This window comes from Stylophora pistillata, chromosome 8 (genome assembly GCF_964205215.1).
Source record: "Stylophora pistillata chromosome 8, jaStyPist1.2, whole genome shotgun sequence".
Classification (NCBI taxonomy): domain Eukaryota; kingdom Metazoa; phylum Cnidaria; class Anthozoa; order Scleractinia; family Pocilloporidae; genus Stylophora; species Stylophora pistillata.
In genome coordinates, this window is record NC_142526.1 from 12,742,603 (window position 1) to 12,764,192 (window position 21,590).

General features: G+C 38.5%; 3 protein-coding genes across 3 annotated transcripts in view; all 3 read right to left on the reverse strand.

Moving 5' to 3' along the window:
* Window positions 1-434, reverse strand: part of LOC111332803 (uncharacterized) — a 17,220-nt gene extending 16,786 nt beyond the window's left edge. The window contains exon 1 of the mRNA XM_088731431.1: window positions 293-434. Coding sequence (XP_088587557.1) covers window positions 293-377 — 85 coding nt within the window. The 5' untranslated portion in view covers window positions 378-434. The remainder of the gene's footprint in view (window positions 1-292) is intronic.
* Window positions 435-1,134: 700 nt separating this feature from the next.
* On the reverse strand, window positions 1,135-5,893 carry LOC111332804 (cholinesterase). Its single transcript, XM_022938253.2, has 5 exons — window positions 5,304-5,893; window positions 3,946-4,199; window positions 2,904-3,623; window positions 2,364-2,590; window positions 1,135-1,779 (listed from the first exon to the last, which is right to left on the reverse strand). The coding sequence occupies exons 1-5, from the start codon at window positions 5,653-5,655 to the stop codon at window positions 1,560-1,562; spliced, it is 1,773 nt and encodes a 590-aa protein (XP_022793988.2). The 5' UTR covers window positions 5,656-5,893; the 3' UTR covers window positions 1,135-1,559.
* Window positions 5,894-15,125: 9,232 nt separating this feature from the next.
* LOC148725033 (histidine N-acetyltransferase-like) lies at window positions 15,126-19,877 on the reverse strand. The gene is made up of 2 exons (XM_088730068.1): window positions 19,802-19,877; window positions 15,126-19,137 (listed from the first exon to the last, which is right to left on the reverse strand). The coding sequence occupies exon 2, from the start codon at window positions 17,336-17,338 to the stop codon at window positions 16,235-16,237; it is 1,104 nt and encodes a 367-aa protein (XP_088586194.1). The 5' UTR covers window positions 17,339-19,137; window positions 19,802-19,877; the 3' UTR covers window positions 15,126-16,234.
* Between the last annotated feature and the right edge of the window lie 1,713 nt (window positions 19,878-21,590).

The following is a 21,590-nucleotide window of genomic DNA, read 5'->3' on the forward strand; positions in this document are numbered from 1 at the left end:
TCATTTTAATGATTTTCAATTCCCTTGCTTGTCATCTACTTGACTGAACACAATATTATCGGCTTCTAAGCTGTAGTCGATTGTAGTTTCTTCTCAATGATAACATGCTGTCCAAGACATTGAACCTCAAGTTTGATATTACTTAGAGACTGGCCCGAAAATGTTAAATACAATGTTGCGACAAAAACTTGTGGAAATTCTCATACTTCGAGTGTCACATCATTCTTAGATAGAAGCTAAAAGGAGGCTGATATCGCAATTGTCAGGAAAATTATAGTAGATTGATACTTGCCTTGAACCTTTACGGCCAGAGATACAGTCGTGATAATCAGAAAGAGTTTTGCTGTTACAGCCATCATTTTCAGGTGGTCTGTCATCTCCCTCGGTCTTGCTCCTATCCTCTCTTAGGTAAATGACACGCTTACTCTTCTTTGCTTGGTTGCTCTATCTGTCTCGAAATAGAAATAACATGACATTTGCAAGCTTTTGCGTAATGTCATTCGGAAAACGTGATGAAATGACGCCATGCCTGAACTTCAGTATGGTACGTGTTTGAGAGCACGGTAACATTAATAAAGACGTGCCATGGCTCCATGCGCTCATTAATTGTCAAGCGAGGTTTTCAAAAGAGGACAAAAGGAAGTACTGAGCAAAATATTTTATTTTATATTGTGATGGTTATGCAGGTCTATATTTAGAAATATATTTCTATCGAAACATGGGATTATTTCGACAGAAAGGGAATATGTTCTGCCGTTAGGAGCCAAGTTGAGTGATTTGGACGAAATGTTAGTGGTGGGGCAAAACTGTTAAGCTCAGGTGCTAGGGGCGAACTCGCGAAGTTGGCAGGAGGCGAAGCAAAACATGGCAAAAGTAGAGTGAATCGGCGCAAGGACCTAAAACAGGAATTTAAAAGAAAGGGAAAGGGTGAAGGAAGGAGGAAAAGTAAAATATTTTTAAAATGCTTTTGGAAAGTTTTTGACCCATTAGGAATCAGGCCTTGAGAATCATCTGATTGTGTTTAGTCGTCGGGATGGCGAGTCATCTCCACGCACTTTCCTTCCCTCTACAAAATCCTCTTTAGATTCCAGTTCTCTTAAAAACATTACACGGAAAGCCACCTCGAAAATGTACTTCTGCAAAATTCCAAGTTTAGTTTTATTTTGAGCCTTAATCTAAGGCACAGCCGCGTTAACTAGAGCAAAGCTAAATATAAACCGACCAAGGATAAATATTATAGAAAGAAGGACAGAGATAGCTGACTTGTTTTTTGCTGTAGCCTTCATCTCTCTTGTGAGGTGAATCTTAGACGAATCCCCAGCATTTATGTAAACTCTGCTGTCCCCACTAGAATAGACCAGTAGTGTTTTGAACCTGGAGTACAAATATCAAATTCAGAGATGTCGTGTTCTTAGCAATGGTATCTGTTAACCAAAAGATTCCTAATCTTGGAATGAAGAAAAAAGCGACTGTCACTTTCTTAAGAAAAAGAACATCGATGTAAGGAGTTTTTAGAAGTTCACAATTCTGTGGTAAAAATGCTCTGTTTTTGTAATCGTTTATAGCTCATCTTTTGATGTTTGCGTTTCAACTTCCTTCTTCTGCATCTGCGATAACTCCGCTAGTTTAGGAACAATTTCGTTCCAAAATTCCACCTTTCTCGCCCTGTATCTGCGTTTAGTCTGTGGTTTCAAGCCAATAACAAGATATTCCTGATCTTGTTCTGTAAATTTAGGCCAAGTGACTGCTGAGGAACCTGACTCGGGGGGCGTTGGGGACCTACATGGATAGACAAAGATGCGTAGATTATTTGCAAATAGTCATATGGGTACACCATGATTAAAATGAAATAATTACCTAAACGGGATTAAAATTCGAATTTATCCAACCCTTTGCCTGACGGATAGCTTCGAAACCCGCACCAGTCTTTATATCCCTCCACAATGTTGTACTGACGAGGTCAAAGACTTCCTTATGAAAGCACGAATGAAAGACACCCTTGATTATCTAAAACTTAATCATGGGGGCATTGCATCTACGGTACAGACTATTTTTATAACTATGCCAGAAGAAAAAATTTGTATACGTATTGACTCAGCGATAAATAGTAGGATTTTCAAACTATTTTTTGAGTTACGGGCTCATAATACAAAAATGAAGATTGTTTTTAAGAGGCTGTAGGAGTGTTTCTTTAGCCATCGTGCAGGTACGAAAAAAATATATCAAAAGTTTGAAAAAATAATAGGTTTTTTCGGTAATAATTTCTATGAGACGAATGAAAACGTTTAAGAAATACGATCCAGTAAAGAATTTGGAGTTTGATATTTGTGGCACCTCTATTTTTCTTGTTGATGTTTACTTACCCATATTTGGCAAAGTCCGTCCACATTTTCATTACGTACAAGCTCAATCCTTTTTCTATGTCAGAAAATCTTGATACCAGCTTATTAATGATTGGCTCCGACAAGCTCTGAAAAGGTGCACCAAACACAAAAGGGACATCCATGCCATGCACAGCTCCAAACCACTCAGGCAAAGGTGAGTGGACTGCCAGGTAATCGAACACGTATACAAATGGCGGCCTTCCTCCCTGATGGCAGAAAATTTAAACTGATTTATTCATCTGTAGGTAGTTTTAGGTCACCAACAACACCACTATCCTCTCCACATAAGTGTTTAATGCGCGACTGGCGCTATGTATCGTAATTCAGGTTTTATATGACAGCCATGCTTTCTACAGTGAGACTTGATTACGAAGCAAATTAAGTGAAAGAGTGCATTGTCAGTAAATGAGGCAGTTTTTAGCTGAAATCAGTTTAATTCAGTAATCTACCCGACTGTGTCGTGCTATCAATGAAGAAGTTTAAAGATACTGCTCGTATAATCTATTGCAAAATATTTACCTTTGCTAAAGCTTTGGCTTCAAGTAAGGCAGGGGCTACAAAATATGCATCACCAATAACATCCACCAATGATTGTCGATGGGCAACCTGGTCCTCTGGGTCAGCATGGTGAATATACTCGTATAAAATAAAGTCCTCTATCAGTTCACTCCTTTCCCGAGCATAAAGTAATCCTTTCGTCACAATATATTTCAAGAGGTCCAGGCTAGTTCCATTTTGGACCTGTTGTGGCAAGAACATTGCCATCATGGCACCTTCGTTGTCAGTGAAACCAGTAATAACGTCAACATCTGAATGAAATTTTCCGGTTTTAAAAAGATTTTCAGGCAGATCTGGCAGAAAGTGGCTATCAACTACAGGACCTAGGATGTCGAGTGGGCCATGATAGTTAGCATGAGAAACTCCTTCCTGTCCTTCGATAATTTCTTTAACTGGTTTGCCTCGTGCACACTCCACCAAGCTTAACCCTAAAGTGGAGGTACAGTTTATAGCCTTTGCAAAGAGTTCCAACTGTTTTGGCTGGGTGACTTTTCCACAAAACAAAGGCGAAGAGGCTGCACCGCTTTGTATGATGACTCTTTGAAAGAGACCTTTGGTTAATGGCGAGATTAAATGGAGGGAGACACTGTTTCCCCCAACACTCTCACCAAATATGGTCACTTTGCCTGGATCGCCGCCAAAACTTGCGATGTTATTTTGAACCCACTTCAACACCAGTACCTGGAAGTAACAAATGAATCAGGATAATATACAATCAACAATTCATTGGCAGGCGATTTATTCAGGTGATTTTCTGCTAAATAAAAATCAACAAGGAAACGCGGGGTCTATTCAGATCCTCTAAGTTGCTTGTCTGCAAACGAGTCCTCAAATGCCTTCCTGCCTACTCTGCAATCAAAATTCTCTGCAGAGTTAGTCTCTTGTTGGGCTTTTACAATCATGAATTAAGGAAGCCCATTACTTGGTTACTTGGGCTCCCGCAAAATATCATAACGAAAATTTCATGCTTTGTTGATCGATTACATGGAAGAAAAGTATATACCTGGTCCAACATCCCATAATTTCCTATGATATCAGTGCCAGGAACGTTGAAAAACCCTAGTATTCCTATCCGGTAATTAAATGACACGAAGATGACGTCATTGAAGGTGGCCAAGACTCCACCAGGGTACGCAGAAGAGGAACCTTGCGAGAATCCACCGCCATAAATAAACACCATCACAGCCGTCTTTTCATCGGGTTTAATTGTGGATGGAACGAAAACATTCAGGAAAAGACAGTCCTCTACGTCACTCCCTTAAACAGTGAAACCAACGAGAATAACAAAATTTTTTGTGTAGATTTAGAGATATGCCTCCCAATACTGACACGGATATTCGACTGTGCTGTATGCTTATGAACGTAAACTCACTCACAACAAAACAAAATATTTAGGTGAGAACGATTTACGCAGTGGCGTGGAAACTTGAGTCGCGTTGAGCAAGTCGGATAGACTAAAACTCAGCAGACCAACATCATTTAATTTGAATATATCAACAAAGTTGAAATGTATATGTGCACGATCCTTCGCAGTAAAGCACTATTTAAGCAATAGTGAAAATCAGACCTGAAAAAAGTTCAGGCCCGTACGGGATTCGAACCACTGACCTCTGCGATACTAGTGCAGCGCTCTACCAATTGAGCTAACAAGCCAACTGGGAGCAGGCTATCAAATTAAATCGACATAAACCCGTAGATGAAGGATCGTGCACATATACGTTTCATAACCGCAGTTCAAATATATGTATTTCATATATATTTGTTGTTTAAAGTTGAAATGGTAAATTGGCCACCGTTGCGATTATAAAAGCTGACGTTTCGAGCGTTAGCCCTTCGTCGGAGCGAAGGGCTAACGCTCGAAACGTCAGCTTTTATAATCGTAACGGTGGCCAATTTACCAATTCAACTTTGTTGATATATTCAAATTATTTCGTTACCCCCACCGACGCAGCCCCAAACAGTTTCTTTAGAAACTATCAGCCTTTATTCAACATCATTTAAAGTGAGAGCTTGCTATCCCGAAGCGATGGAAGCCACTGAGCCGTGAAGTCAATGACGTCAGGAGACAGTCATAACAATATAAGTCGTTTAATCGCTACACTACAAACAAAAATTGCTTTCACAAGTCAAATTTACCCGCAGCGTCACGCAGCGATCTTGTTTACGATTCCGAAGACGTAGAAATCAGGAGCTACATCAGACTTCCACGAAATTTCATTCTAGAATCTAGCAATAGGTAAGTATATCTTTATCAGCTCTTTAGCCCTGAGGTGCGTAGTGCGTTAGTACATTTACACGTGGACCCTAAAATTTCCTTTTTTTGGGAACTAATACTGATTTTAATCATCACAAATACAATACCTGGGCGATGAAGACCGGCATCAGGGTAATTCAATGCTGGCTGTACACAAGTTGCTCCAAACTCTGTAGCTTGTCTTATCCCTGACCAAGGTTCGATAGGCTTTGGAGCTGCAAACCTTAACTCGCCAACTGGAGGCTCTGCATAAGGGATACCAAGATACTCATACACCAATTTACCGTGTGGAAGGGCTTCAATCTTGCCGATAACTGGCCCAGACTTGGTGTGAACGACTGGGGAATTCTGAATCTCTCCGGGTTCAACAAGAATTGGATTTGAAGCAAAAAGAATTAATAATTTCACAGCGACCTTGGGGGAAAATGAAGCTAACCCCCAATTCATATTGCAATGCATAAGTAACCTCGTTACCAACGTTGTAACCTAGAGTTGAAGTTATGATGTCGGGCTAGTGGCTGTCAAGTGTTTTTCGCATGCAATTTGTCACGTCCTGTGCAGCCTCATCCCTGAGACGCAGCTCCTTTGAATTCTGGGGAAGTCACGTACTTGTTTTTGTCACGCAGTAGCCGTCATTATCATCTTTCCGTTTTACTTTTGGTCAATGATTTCCGAGACGATATTAAATTTGGGTGACAACTCAGATGGAATGAGAGAGCGACGAGTTTAGGAAATGTCAGGGAGCCCAAGCTCCCTTCTTTTTAGCTCTTTCACACCTGCTGGCAATTCAGCTTCTATTATTTTATTTCGTTCCACTAATGCACACAGTACATTCACGGCCTCTACTTGTCAATATATAGTAAAGCGTTTGGGTTTGTTATCGAAATCCCGTGCAAAACACGCCTGACCAAGTTCTCAAACAAAATACCTTTCCTCAAATACAGAATTTTCCTAGCGAGTCGCCAGTGACTGCTTCAATATGATGTTGTGCTCATTTTGTCATGAAATGGAAGGAATCGGTTTTGATTTACTATAGTTTTCCACCTTAGTTTCCCCTCGCGTTATAGACGCAATCGTAATTTTGTTGACCAATTTCTCGTCTTTTCAAGAGGGATGATAATTTTTTAATTTCGTCTGATCTTTTATTCTCTCTCGACTTTGACTGCGTATTTTAATTTTAAATACTTAGAAATCGATACTAACTGATACATAGTTAATCCTTGACACACTTTACAATCGAAACCATCCTATGAAAGTCCTTCGACAACTAATAATCAACTATCGATATCAATCAATTAAATACCATGGCTTTAATATCGACTCATATCTATTTTGCAATTACAAGCCTTTTCAGAAGGAGTTGTCATCTGTCCATTGAAACTCCTGCCTCCAACTGCACGTTACATAAACGTAAACTGCGTGACACGTTTACTCAAGTAAGACGGAAACCGTCGTTCTACAAAGTAAAGTCGAATGAAGTTCGCATGGTGTTCTTTGTAACCTATATACAGTAGTTCTTTGTTCTGTTTAGGGAGGACCACAGTGCTTTATCCTCATGATGAAGAGAAGTATCACTTTGGAACAATGCTGAGCCTTCCTGACACTCTACGCCCCGCATGTGGTAAAGGTTTCGATTAGTTAATTTTGCTAGTGTTTCAGAAGCCTATTCCAAGTCGAGTCCGTTTACTCATTTCTCTTTTTGGTGGAGCGAACCTCTGCAAGTCACCGTAATAATCCTTATTGATCAATAAACTGGAAATTAAACGTTGGAATCTTGGATCTCTAGAAGGGTCTTTTGAACGACGTTGCTTGAGGTAATCAGCATTCAAGGTCAATGAATTTATATCAGGTAATAACTGTCTCTCCTCGTCTATTATGCTCGATCGCTTACTCCATCTCCGTACCTCCTTTCTCGGCTTTTCTCTACTTCCAATAGGAGGTAATTTCGTTATAACACGTCTTCCTTTGGATTGGGAGTTCTCTTTCCTTTCAGTCTTCCTTTTCACCAGTAGCGACGAATTACCTGAATCATCCTTTCGTTTAGCATTCCTCTGGATTTCAATAATTTTTTTGTCTCTTTCCTTTCGAGCTTTAGATTCACTACTGTACAACTGTATGATGTCCTTTCCTGTTTGTTGTTCGTCTTTCCATTCCGTCTGTATTACTTTAAAAGAGGATTTACTTCGCGGCCTTTGCATGTTCGACTCAGTGTTTTGTGATACCCATTCACCATCGTTGTCAAGGGTTAGGTGAAATGGATCGATTGGATTAACGGAAGTTCGGGATTATTTTGATTTGAAAATCGTCTTACCTCAGTTAACCAATAAGGAGGCCTTCCTCAAATGTTTTCCTTCAGTTTGTTACTAAAATTACTCCCGAACTTAGAGGCTGCTCTTATGTTAACGTGCAGAATGATCAGTATTTGTGTGCAGGTAATCAGATATTCGAACGCGGTTGTTACGGAGCCCTAGGCGATGGTAAATTAAGCAGACACAAAACAATGTTGACATTCCACTGATAGACTTTTCAACCGGCGTTTAATTGTGCGACCGGGTGGTAACTATATAAAGAATCTTTTCAATTCTTTTTAGTCTTGTTTGTGTTATGTTCCCGTGAAATCATCTGCCGGATCACGCTGACAGAAGATGAAAATACATATTGAACGTTATGCAGTACGTGATTAACGTGGGTTGCGTGCGAGCTAAATATATTAAGCAAACAAGCTTGCGTCTTTTCATTAAGTAGACATGATTTGCGACTGACACTAAGGAACACTTATGTCAGCTATGCATGACTATCTTTATTAATGAACAAACATGATACTTTCGTTATTCATCATAAAATGTTTATTTAGTTTTCGTAGTTGTGTGGTGCCTATTAAGTTATCTATTTCTATTTTCGTATCACCACACGAGGTAAAATCATTTGGGCGAATATTGTGATCTTTATTGTAATAGGACATTCCGATATTGTTTTTTCTGCCGATGATTTTTGTAAATATCAGAAATCGCATTTTCTTGAGGGTCCCCTATCCTTTTTACGTGCAGCATAGTTGAGCCATTTTTTTTTACGTGAATCGTGATTCGATTTTTTTTTTATTTGGGAACCGTGAATAAGAACGATGCGATCTTTTTTATGTCCACTTGAACAAATTTTTATTTAAACGTGACCCGTCAATGAAGAGGTGAATTTAACGTGATTCGTGAACCACTTTGTTTTGTGTGATGAATTTCCTGTGTTTTGAAAATGTACGTTTTGTTCTCGAACGGCTATGCTTAGGGTTTTGACTGTACATGGATCGATAAAAGTCATAAAACACCCCAAATGGTTCTTGAACGAATAAGATAAGAAATTACGTCTTTTTTCGTCGTGCAAGACAAGTCAAGACAAGAAAAAGTTAGATATTGATTCGTGGATGCTTTTTTTTTTTTTCCATCTTTATGTGAAACGTGATCGTCTCGAATTTCGCGTGAATGGGAAGGAATTTTGGATATAATTCGTGATGCGTGAAAAGGCCAAATATTTTCACGTGACCAAGTTTAACAAAGGGGTATAGGGGAGCCTCTGTTCTAGGGGGTCCGAAAGGATGACCCATATTGGAAATGATATTTCCGAGGTCCAAAAACTCGTTTTTAGGAATTAGGCCAAGTGATAAAATCAACGTTACATAAGAGACCACTGTTACAGATTTGCGCAAGGATGAACTGGTAATCTTTTAATTGATTTCAAGGCATGATATCGAAGCGTTCTCACTTACTCTCTTAAGACAAAGCAGGAGCCCATGGGTAATGGGCTCCTGGACAAAGGCTTTTGTGCAACTCGGAAATGTCTTGTTATGACAAAACAGTTCAAAAAGGAGATAAGTCCCCGAAGTGCAACAGTGTCCAACGCCATATTTTACACGTGATGACAAAGTTTTCATTTTAGAATAAATCGCGCCTCAAGCGAGGGAAATGCTTTTAATCCCGCCAGGATATGATTGAATCTGACCGTGAAAAAAGAGCAAGCGGAAATATTTGACACTTTGTATTTACGAATTCTCTCTTATGTTTTTAGTTACTGTGTGAATGGAAAGTGATGTCTTAGCTTATGTCGGCTTTTTATCAACTTGTTGCTGGACTGGAAACCGGATTCGTTTTTTTCTTACGCGCGGTGATTTCGATCAGTTGTGAATTATTTACGGCTCTGCATGTAAACTTATGGTGTCGGAAAAAATCAAACTGATTTCAAGTATCTATTCAACTCTCGTTATTTATATATAATACACAAATTACAGCCTAGAAACTCGTGAATAAAAATCTGAACGTCAATCTTTCTCGTGACAAAGTAATCTAGTTTTATCTGCCGAGGATCGTGTTTTTCTCCTGATAAATACAATTTATTTTTTTTCATTTCACTCGCCATTTCAGAGAAATGTCTAGTGTTAAATTTCTTTTCCTTTTCAACCAGGTCAGACCTAGCGGCGCCAACCAAACTCCCATTTCAACTGAAGCCCACTACAGTACTCGTTTAATTTCGGTTGATTTGAGTGGCACTGGGATGTAGAGAGAGAACTACTCTCTACCATTAAACGGGTTTCGTAAAATCTTTTTTAACCTTTTTTACTGTCAGCGTACCCTATGAAAAGGGTTATTAAAGTCTAGAAAGCAAATTTACGACTCAATCAACCTTTTAGATCTAAGTGAAGCCACGAGTGATTACCTATTGAACTAATTGTGTTGTGGGAACAACAGATGCCATTTAACTTCTTGGCACTTCGCTAATTCTCTTTAGGATTTATTTTTGACGAAATTTATCTTATCTGAAACGACGAACCTTTTTTTGACTTTTCTTATATTAATTGTAATGAATTGTTCTCGGTTCACATAGGCAGGCTCGGGGAATCGCCAGCGATGCCTCCGTAAGGTCCTCTGTAGAGCCTTGCACATCTGACCGTTCTTTAAGCTCATCGGTGGTCTGTTTTGAATGACTATTACCAAACCCTGCCGCAGCTTGAGAGGCTTGTGTTTCACCGTTGTTTTTTTCTTGGTTAACTTTGTTTAAGTTTAACAACTGCTGACTACTCTGTCTCTCTTTTAGATGTCTCGGAAGGAAGATATCCTCGTGATTATCGGTGTCCTATGTTAAGTGAAGTTAACAGCATGTGAATCAGATACTTCAACTTTCTTTTGCTGTTGCTGTTCGAAAGCTAATTTAGCGGAAAGTTCAAGGTGGTGCGATTCAGGCTCGCTTACTTTCCGGGATAAATTTCTTCCTGCGTTGAAAAGTTTCTACTTTCTTTCCAGTATTTCCTGAGTTTTCTGTTTGTCAGTTTTCATCGATGGTTGGCTGGGGAACATGCTTTTCGATAGTTGTGCTGCATTTGGAGCATTTCACATGTTTATCGCTGCCGCAATTGGTGTCTGCTACTCCAACAGAACCTTCGATGCCGTAACCTAAGTCCTTAAAAGCAATTGGTGCCTAAGCGGTGGTAAATTTTAAGTGGTCTTTTCAACGAAATCTTAACTAGGTCAGCTCACTTGAGCTCATAACTCTTCATAATAATTGGTTGGGCACTCTGAAAAACGCGACCTTTTGTAAGACGGTATTGCTAGTCACATTTCAATTAACCACATAACAAAAGCTAACGGCTCCTTTTGTTTCCAACAGCAAATTAGAACTTAAATATATGTTTGTTGTTGTTTAAAAGTATGAGTGTTGTCTTGTTTACGACGATTGTACCACTTCATTTCATTTAGTTCTTATTAACCTAGCGGGAGGTCTGTATGGGAGAATCTTGACCGAGGTCGCCAGTACAGACCAAACGCAGTGAGGTCTCTACCAGCGACCGAAGTCAAGATTCTCCCATAGACCGACCTTGCTCGGTTAATAAGATATTTATATTTCATTGTATCTCATTTATCACTTTCACGGGTTTATTACGAATCAACTTAACGGCCTGCTCCCAGTTGGCTTGTTAGCTCAATTGGTAGAGCGCTGCACTAGTATCGCAGAGGTCAGTGGTTCGAATCCCGTACAGGCCTGATTTTTTTCAGGTCTGATTTTCGCTATTACTTAAATAGCGCTATCTACTGCGAGGATCGTGTATCATTCGTATCTAATACCGCAGTTCAAAATATATGAACTTCATATATTTCATTGTACACATAAAATTTTGTTGCTATCAGGTACCTTATTTTGCTTAGCGTTGTGGTGTGACATGACCTCCGAAATAACAATATCGTCACTACTCAACATATCATCATTAAGAAACATCTGCTTGCTCAAAAACTAGGTTGTTTTCTTCAACAACAGCACTTTTGAAACTTGGAGGCTCTTCCTTTAAGACCTTACATAAACACTCTGGAGTTTTATCCTGAACAGACAAAGCCGGAAAATTCGTCGTACTGGCGCCTGAAAATAAAGTCGCGTGTCCTTTGCTAGGCACCGGCTTGCTTTGAACATTCTAATTTTTTCAAAGTAAACGCCGCAGATCCCGAGCACACTCCTACGATTTTCCTACTTAAAGCGAATCCTACAACACCTCGCTTGATTCCCCACCATGTATTTTCGATGCTCTGCGTGTGGGCACCAGTGTCTGGGTGAACGAAGTTTAGGTTGTGGTTAACTGTGAGATTATCCTAGCCCTCGTCACTTAGGCAATTGTAAGTTCTCCATAACTCGCTCATCACGCGTGTCCCCAGCAAAATTTGAGTATTCACTTGAGTCATGGGAAACCTTTTTTGTTAAGTTTTTTGTTAAGCAAAGTACTTTAGATTGCTTTCATTAGCAATTCAAGTTTATGAAACGATTTCAAGAAGGCAGCGTAAGAAATTTCAATAGCTCTTCAAAGCCAATCGCATGCTTTACAGAAACCCACAGTGATTCGATTGAAATAGATTTAGACCGCTCTAGTTAATTATGATCTTGTTTGCGCGCTATGATCTTAGTGCCAAAGTGCAAACAAAAGAATCTGTGGGCAGTTATACTTGCACAAGCAATGTATTAAGTTCTGGCCCTTTATGTTGTCTTTGGACCATTTTTAGTTCATACGCGTGATTTGGAATTTTTAGGTGTGGCTCAAGCGGTTATCTCATCACATAATCTCGTTTTTGCTCCGATCAGATCTTTTCTTACAAAAAAGAGATGCATCAGTGTTGATGAATGCGTGGTCTTTTGTGTGGTTATCAACGTTACCTACACCACTGTGGAAGCAAAACGGCTCAGTAACTCGATTTACATGCACCTACTTAACAAGTGAAAGAGCAAAGCTTAAGAGGGTTTGGCTAGTTTTAAGTTTTAAGAACAATCTAAATACGTAACTATGAAATATGATGGTTAAAGAAAGATCGGAATTCTATTTTTATCCTCACTCACTCATCTCGACAACATATGTAGCTTCGCCTTCCATAGGGGGCAGTAGCTACAAAAATCGAAATGGTCATCCTTTAAGGATCTTTAAGAATCGAATGTGCTAAGGTCAACCGAATAAAAAAAAGTCAGACGCGAAAAGTGCTTCAAGCGTCGTAAATTATCATATCGACTATAGCTACTGAGAACACAAATATCGGATTTCAAGCCAGTAAGCGATTTGATAGCCATAGTTTCTTTTCTAATTAATCTCAATAAAGAGATTCGTCACGTCCTTAAGCGATGTGTTTTTTTAGTCCAGGATGCCTCAAATTACCACAGTCAACATTCGGGGTTTTACCGGGAAAATACATAAAAAAAAAACGTGAACGAACACAAATTATGCATTCCACCGGAATTTGGTCGGGAAGAAAATTGAAATCAAATACATCCTTTAATGTGTGTTTATTCCCTCTTTGAGTAGAAGTCAATGGCATTGTCCTAAACGGCTGTAAAACTTGAACTCAGCCGCTACCTGTCATTTCAGAACCCAACATCATATCTTAAAATGATGACTTTGGACTTCCCCGTTGGCGTTCAAGATTGAATTGTCATGAGTACCTGCAAGAAAGACAGAATATTAATAATGGTGTTCAAAACCAGTTTTGCCCAAACCATCAGTAAATTGATAAAGCTCACGAAGAGACTTGGAGCTGTGAACAACAACAATCAATCAATCAATTTTATCTGTTTTCAATCAATTTTATTTAAACTCACACGAATACAGTGTACTAGAGAAGATCATAATTATTGCGTTACAATAGTGTTACAAAATTAATATCGCTATAAGGAATACATTATGATAAGAGAGCAGAAAAAAAAACTAAAATAATCTAAAATTCATTGTTACTAAGGGTATCTAAGAATTGAAGAAGGAGAGGAAGAAAGGAATGTTCAAATACTATGTTGGTTGTGTGGAGTTTGGGGCACCCAAATAGCTCTAAGACTAATCGAGTGGGTGTTCCAGAACAAAAAATTTAAAAAAAGGGAATACAGTGTCAATAACAATTTAGGTAAAAAAGTGTTACTTTCGTACGAACTATTAAGAATAAAAGATATTTACACAGACTTCATAACACTATTATAACCCTCAATCATAGAATTCTTGATATTTTGTCGAGATCTAGAAAAGGGAGTGATTTGTTTAACATTAATTGGTTATGAATTTTGAGGGCCGCTAGTTACTCAGTTGAAGTACTGTCCCGTGTTACCCTCGTTAAATAAAGTAGATTGATCGACTGATTGAATGAATTCCAGATTGTGGTACAAGTGTAACGAAAGGAACGAATACCATATTGAGTTGTTTGAACTGGGTTTACAAACAGGTTCTCAGTTCGTGATTGACGTGTATAATGTGAATGACTAGAAGATATTGGCTTACTGAGGTAATTAGTATAACAGGAAGGAGTTATGTTATAGGACCACGGATAAACAAAAGAGAGAATCTCAAGATGAATTATACCAGAGAATTTTAAAACTGGAGTAACTCTTGCCAATTCAAGTTTATTTGGGAAAATGCCACGTAGAAAAGAATCATTAACTAGGGACGAAAGAAGTGGAGAAATATCTGACTGGAATACTGCAAGGGCAATAGATTTGTTATTGTCCATTTGAGATATGCAAGACTCAACTTCAATTGAGGTGATAGTGGAAAGGAACATTGATTCAGGAAAGATGCCATTTAGGAAAGAGGTTGGACAGCAGCTCCCCTGTGGAATATATTTATCAGTGTTTCTAACCACGTTAACAAAAAAAGTAGGTCCGCAATGCGTACATGTATGGCTTACGATTTGAGCTGCTTTTTAGTGTCTGATGTCTTATTGAGTTTCTTTTAGAAGAGCTAATATCTGATTACGATTAGATATATTTCAATATTTTTCCTGTTCATCAATACAACAAGATAACTTGCATACAATAGTCCTGAAACGCTCACTTTCAAGTTGAGGGTTAACGACCAAACTTTGTTATGGAGGTCTCATTTTAACAACAAAGGTTGCAGATGTAACGTGAGGATTTTAGGAACTTAAGAAAAACGCCAGCATCAACTCCCATAGTGGACTGAAAGATTCACTCACGATTTTGTTTACATAACGAAGGGGAATTGAGTTCTGAAGTTGGTAGGTTAATTGTCTCTTCCAAGGCTAGTGATGTGAAATTAACTCTAGGGAGGCATTTCATATGAATTTTTTGGCATTTTGTGTACCAGTGTAGAGGGAAAAAACCTTGCAGAAGGGCCGGGACATTCGTAAATTACATAATCTACACTAGAAGCCACTGGGAGCCTGATTTGGTTTGAATGTATGACTAATTTTGGACAATGATACATGTAAAGTAACACAATGCTGAGCATAGGTTTCTATTTTCCATTAGAGCACAAAGTTCTCTTTTCAGTTGGTTGAGAGCAAAACATTTTCTATAATTATTGTATTTGGGATTGACCATATTTTCAATAAAGAACACAGAAAAATTCTGTCGAGGTAGGTGGATAAGGGGTTGCAAATGGAAGAGTTTAGGGAAAAAAGATAGGTGTATAACAAGAGCAGAACACAAACAATATTTTAGTGAATCATATGTTTCGTAGTGAAGTAACATTACCTTACCATTGCTAATAATTTTTAACTAAAAAAGATTTACAATTTGACCTGGAGGTTTTATTTAACATGAAGCTCAATAGAAATAGAGTGTCACCATAATAGATTTCAGGAACAGTAATCAGAGACCTATCTTAAACATAACAGAGTTCAATGTATAGGCAAGTGCATGATAGTATCATATGATTTAGAGTATCAGAATTTTTCAAGTTTTCTTATTATTGAAATTGTAATTTCACGCCAGTGTGTTTCCCTAATTCAAGCTATGTGAGATAGGAAATAAATAGGTGAACTTGTAAATGGTAATCTTAACATGCTATCAAAATTTGTCCTTCAAGCTGAAATCTTACTCAGGAATGCAATTTTGTTAGTTTTTATCAATATTTATCGGATATATGTATATATATAATGTAAACAAACTGTAAACTTCTGTGTCGAATAAAGATACTGAAATAAATGAAAAACGAAAGTCCTCTTTTTCTTTTTCTTTCTCTTTGCTTTTGCGCTACGCGTTTCACCGCTGTTGCGGCTCTTCAGGCATAGCAAAGTGTGTTTATTGACTTATTACGTCACAGATCTAATTGTAATTACAATGGTTATTGTAATTCGAAGCACGCGCGAGCAATTAGCGTAATTTCAAATCATTAAGAACGGGTTGATATTTAGAAATAAAAAGTCTTTCTTTGTTCTTTCTCATGATCTCAGAAGGGCCGAGAATCTTGTAAAACGGAAAGATATTGAACTGAGGGGTAAATCCCGCAGCACATTCATCAATATGTTTGCTGGCTCCCAGCATACGTGTGCGTGGGTCTCTAATTTAGATAACTATCATTGGAAGAGATGAAGGCACAAGCCAAACTTCAAGTCCTGTTGGCTTATGAACGTGGAATATTTAGGAATTTCTAGGTTTTTCGGGAATTCCTTGGAATTCCCGGTCCGAATTTACCGTGAAAATTCACACCTCTTACTCCCAGTAATTCCTAGGAATTCAGTCTAGGAAAAACTTCCTAGGAATTCCAAGATCCATTTCGCAAGGAAACCTCTGCTTCCTCAAACTATTACTTGATTATGTTGACTTCCAATTCACCCTCGAAGATAAACATCTTTTGTGTAGGCTCTTCATCGTTTATCCTTGTAACACCTGGAATGCCGTTAAGGGCTTCTTTACAATACTTGGTGAGAGAAGGATCTTGATAGGTGCTGAATAAAAAGCTTCCTTGTGCATTCTGACAGGCACTCTTTAACTGATGGATGACGTGAGACTGACAAAGCCTCGAGTCTCTAGCGTAGGTCGTCGAGGACCACATCATCCCGCAAACCAATTGCACAAATCTTCCCAGACTGAAAGACGATGGATTCAATTGGTCCTGACAACCATTTGACGAGTCGACAAAATATTGATTTCGGTCTTGTGCGATGTGCTCGATGTTGGATGGCATGGCTTCAAACGGTTGCCAGTCAATAACCAGAATGTTATTAGGAAGTAGCGAGCGAGTACCAGTGTTTTTCAGAACGTTTTTCTGAAACTCTTCCTTTGAGTAGGGTCGAAGGTTCGAACAGTTTTCTAACTTGTGTTCAAAGTTGATCTGCTCAGGGTCAACTTTGTAAGTTAAGAAATCGTAGTTATGCAGTTCCTTATCGCTGAGCTTGTGCTTTTTGATTGTATTCTGTACTCCTTGGTAAAGCCCAGACCAGACTGTGTACCTTGTACGAACCACCATTGGGAATTTCTGACGGGTTAGCTCAAATCCAAGAGACATAATCAAAGCGATAACACCATTATTTCTATGATTAGGATCGACTCTTCCACCTTCGATAACTACTGACTCTTCACCGTCAACGACGCTCATTCCCATGAAACCCACCACTTTCGATCCTTTCTCAGCAACGATATTGATTCTGTTGGGCTCCGTGAGCCATTTGTGGAACCTGTAGGGGACATAGTCGAAAGTGTCCTCCATCTTCTTAGACAGCTTTAAAACCTCGTCAAAATCACCTGCATTTGCGAGTCGTACAGCCACTTTCTCACCTTTCAGATAGGAGTGGAAACAGTTTCTTCTCCTAACAAAACGATTGTTTCGAAAAGATATGGTTTTTGAAAAGGCAGAGCGGTAGAACAATCTCAAAGCCATTGCCATATTTTGAAGACGCACGTTGATCATTGCAAATTACTGCACATTATATGGTCTTGTCTTATTCGTTCTAGCGTTAAAAATGGCTAATTGCTCCCACAGGGTTAATTGTTTTTCAATCAAAATCTATGCATTCAAAAGTGGACTAGGACACGCAAGCAAAAAAGCTCTTCCCATTCTTTTTTAATTACTCAAGTTTTTTTTTAATTTGCTTCTTGGCGAAAAAGACTACCGAAAGTAGTGTACGGATTTTGTCTCATTCAGATTGCTCATTCAGCTTGTCAGCTTGTGATTACCCTAATTAAAATGGAGATTTCGCAATATTTAATTTTACAGTTAGCTTTAGATATTCATTTAATGCTAAAGAAATGAGGTGGTCAGACTGACGGACCTTGATAGGAGAGCAACTTGAATAAATTACCAGCAACTTAAAATAGTTAACAACTATTCACCGAAGTGGAGGTGGTTAGTGGTGGATATTAACCGAGCCGCTTCGTGGCTCGGTAAATATCCACCGCTAACCACCGACACTGAGGTAAATAGTTGTTTTAGTATATACTAAAACAGTGAGATAATATACACCACCAAAAATTGATTTTAATTCATACATTCCAACATTTTCCCGCGCGGAAAGGACTGAAACAACAAGCCGCGCAAGATTAAGTTGCATTTGTAAACAAAACCTTTCTCATTGGTTTTTAGCGATGAACTCTGGGTTAAAAATTTAAACCGTTACCTTTAAACACGGCCAAACCAAATTTAGTCGCTTCCGTTGTGTTTTCAGGGACTGCTTCGTCGTTAATTTGAGTGATTTCTTCGATTGTCACGGATACAAACCGGGACGCCATTTTTTTGCCGAGTTGCTCGGAGGTAAATAGCATAGGATATTCGGAGTTTGACTAGCCAATCACAGCGCACCTTCGACGCTATCCACTGTTTTAGTATATACTAACAGCAGTTATTATCGAAGGGTTACAAATTAGCAAAGCGTCAATCCTGTAACAGTAAAAACAGCATCATTCTTAAGAGCATTGAAAGAGCAACGGTCTACTGATAATAGAGCCAGAAATGATCATTGTTCAAACGTCTTTAATTTCCATATCAATACTTTAGCCACTTAAAAACACAGCTTGGGCTCTTCGTTCCAGTGAACAGTCATCTGACAGTCGTTTCTTAAAGGGAAATTGTTCAACAACAGCCACATAGACAGCACTTGATTCGCACCGGGTAAACCAGAATCATACAGTGTAATCTTTATCCAGGCTCTGCCGTTAAAATCAGTAGCTTAGAGTAAAAAGGCTAAAAAACAATTGGAAAATAGATCAAGGACCGTGAACCTTATGCAACTTTTATTAGTTAAAGATAGCTTTGAAAATCTAATCTACCAAGTTCGATTCTAGAAACAAATACTTAATATGGAAAAAGGTAATAAGTCTGGAAGTAGTAAACAATTTTGTAACAAGAATTACTCCAATTAAAAATTGAAATAGTTGAAAATTCATTTTTAAAACTGCGTGCGAGAGGTATCAATGAACATGCTCAACACGTAAAAATCACGGTAGAAAAATAATTAAAATCAAGACTATGAACAGATAGACAAATAATCAATAGATGGAAAAATAGATTAATAAATAAGGGGTTACCTAAATCTAGCTATACACGAATTTATGATAAATAACAACATTTCACCAAACCTGTTCAAGGAAACATCTCAAATTTTGTTCAAGGAAACATATCATTGTGACGCGTGTCGAGCGACACGCGGTCAAAGCCTTCCAGTCAGATCATCTATAATTACTCAAAATCTGCGATCAAATCTCTAAAAATTGCTAAAAAAAAAAAAAAATGGGAGAGAATGTGAAGTCATTGAAAAAGGAGAATGATAAACTGAAAGATCAAGTAAAAAGTCTATCGGAAGATTTTCAGAGGTTCAAAGACAAGATGGCGGCCAAGGTCAGCAAAGAAGTATTGCCAACTTCACGCGAATCACCCAGTGTACAAGATGTCCAATTCTTAAGTGATGGCTACGACGACCTGCTCAAGTCAAGAGAGAAAACAGCCAGAGAACTCCAGAAGCTGGAAAGCAGACTGGAGATCATCAAATCCAAACTCAGTAATGTTTCCAAAGCGATCGACGACATCATGACCTATAGCTACCAATACAACATAAAGATCATTGGAGTTCCACAAGCAAGTGACCGGGAAACATCTGTGGAAACAGCGAACCCCTGCCTCAAAATTTTCAACGGTATAGGAGCTAACATATCAATATTAGATATTGATATTGCCCACGCAGTTCAATCAAGGAATTCAAATCGTGACCTAAGCCTGGAAATTATCGACCAATCTCTTTGCTATCAATTTTTAACAGAATATTTGAAAAGCTGGTTTATAAAAGACTTGTTAAGTTTGTCAATAAACATAATATATTATATTCATCACAATATGAATTCCGCAGTAAGCATAGTACACATCACGCTGTTATAATCTTACCCTATATCAGCTATGGCATTTGTGCTTGGGGTCACACTGCTGAAGCGCATCTTCATAAACTACTAGTTGTTCAGAAGAGGGCCCTTAGGCTAATGTTCTTCCGTGATTCAAGAGCCCATGCAGTTCCGTTATTCTTACAAGCTAAACAATTGCCGATATTATTCATGTGCTTTGAGCAAATGAGCCTTTTAATGTACGATGTCCACAATAATCTCGTTACTGATAACATTAAGAATATGTTCAGGAAGCTGGCTTCTGTCCACAGTTACCAGAATAGATCTGTTACCAATGAAAATTATAATGTTGAACAAGTTAGAACTGAAAATATGAAGAGAGCCTTCTCCATTTCTGGCACCTTGATCTGGAACAGTATTCCACTTCCTATCAAAACACTTTAAAAAAAATAATTTAAAAGCCCAATAAAGGAAAAACTCTTTGAAATTCTGAAAAAAGAGGACGATTATATAAGAATTACGTATGATGTACGATCCTCGCAGTAGAGAACGCTATTTATGCAATAGCGAAAATCAGACCTGAAAAAAAAAAAAAAAAAAAAAATTCAGGCCTATACGGGATTCGAATCACTGACCTCTGCGATACTAGTGCAGCGCTCTACCAATTGAGCTAACAAGCCAACTGGGAGCAGGCGGTCAACTTAACGGCGTGATTTTTGTACTACAAGACTATCTGAGTTGATGCACGACGTAAGCGCTGCTTCTGCCTCAATCAATATACGTAATTCATTTATGAAAACGTTTAGAATCCACTCTTATAACACACGCTCATCTACTTCAGATAAATTTTACATAAAAGCTTCAAGACTTGAATACAAAAAACGCCTTTCCAAGGATTGGTGCTAAGCTATGGAATGAGATACCTAATTCTCTGAGAGGGCTACCAAAGAAATCTTTCTAACTCAGAATTAAATACAAACCACTAAGTGTACTCGAAGATGAAGACTTTCATTGAGGTTCGCAAAATCATCTCTAAGTTAAATTAAAATGTCAGTAGTAGTAGCAGGGGGAAGGGAAGAGAGAGAGACAAACAAACGAGTAAATATTTTAGTAAATAAACCCCTTCGGGCGGCTGCTATGTCGGCTGATAATGTCCGCGGCTGAGAGATTGTCCGAAAAATGAATATTTGGTCGAGAAGCGAAGCTTCGAAGGCAAATATGCCAAGGACATTATATGCCAAGGACATCATTGGCAAATTTGCCAAGACATTATCAGCCGACATACCAGCAAGCCAAAACGGGGTTTATTTATTTTAAAACCCTCCCATTAATTTTCACATCGCAATTAAACCGCGCGTTAGCACCGCAGTAAAAAAGCCAGTGGTGATCTGAAGGCGAATGTGCGTGATTGACGCAAGCAAGCAAGTACATTTGATTGGTTTAAATAACTTTATTTTCAATATGATTGGACCAAAACTTGACAAGCTGTCATTTGAAATTAACTCTCATAACGCCCCTTAGATCAAAAACTCGAAAACTTGGCGCTTTTGGTTCACATTTTTCGACGTGCTGTTCAAAAACTTGACTAGAAAGCTTCTTCATGTCACTGTCGCTAGACTCCAAAAAACGAGTTTGGTTTCCTACCATGTAAATAGGAGAACGGAAAAGTTGAAACTCTTATATTGACTATGTTTCTTTTTACGGAAAAAATCGGAGGACAAATATCGACGTGGACGGGGTTTATTGCGCGATAACTGTCCTGTGATTTTGCACCACGTGACGTAAAGTAACCAATAAAATCGCGCTAAAATTAATGGGTGAGTTATACGAGTAAA

Coding starts and splice junctions, on each gene's coding strand:
- LOC111332804 (XM_022938253.2), bottom strand. CDS start 5,655: ATGCATTGCAATATGAATTGGGGGTTAGCTTCATTTTCCCCCAAGGTC. Junction 4,200..5,303: donor TGCCGGTCTTCATCGCCCAG/GTATTGTATTTG, acceptor TCACTGTTTAAG/GGAGTGACGTAGAGGACTGT. Junction 1,780..2,363: donor ACGGACTTTGCCAAATATGG/GTAAGTAAACAT, acceptor CTATCCATGTAG/GTCCCCAACGCCCCCCGAGT.
- LOC148725033 (XM_088730068.1), bottom strand. CDS start 17,338: ATGATCAACGTGCGTCTTCAAAATATGGCAATGGCTTTGAGATTGTTC.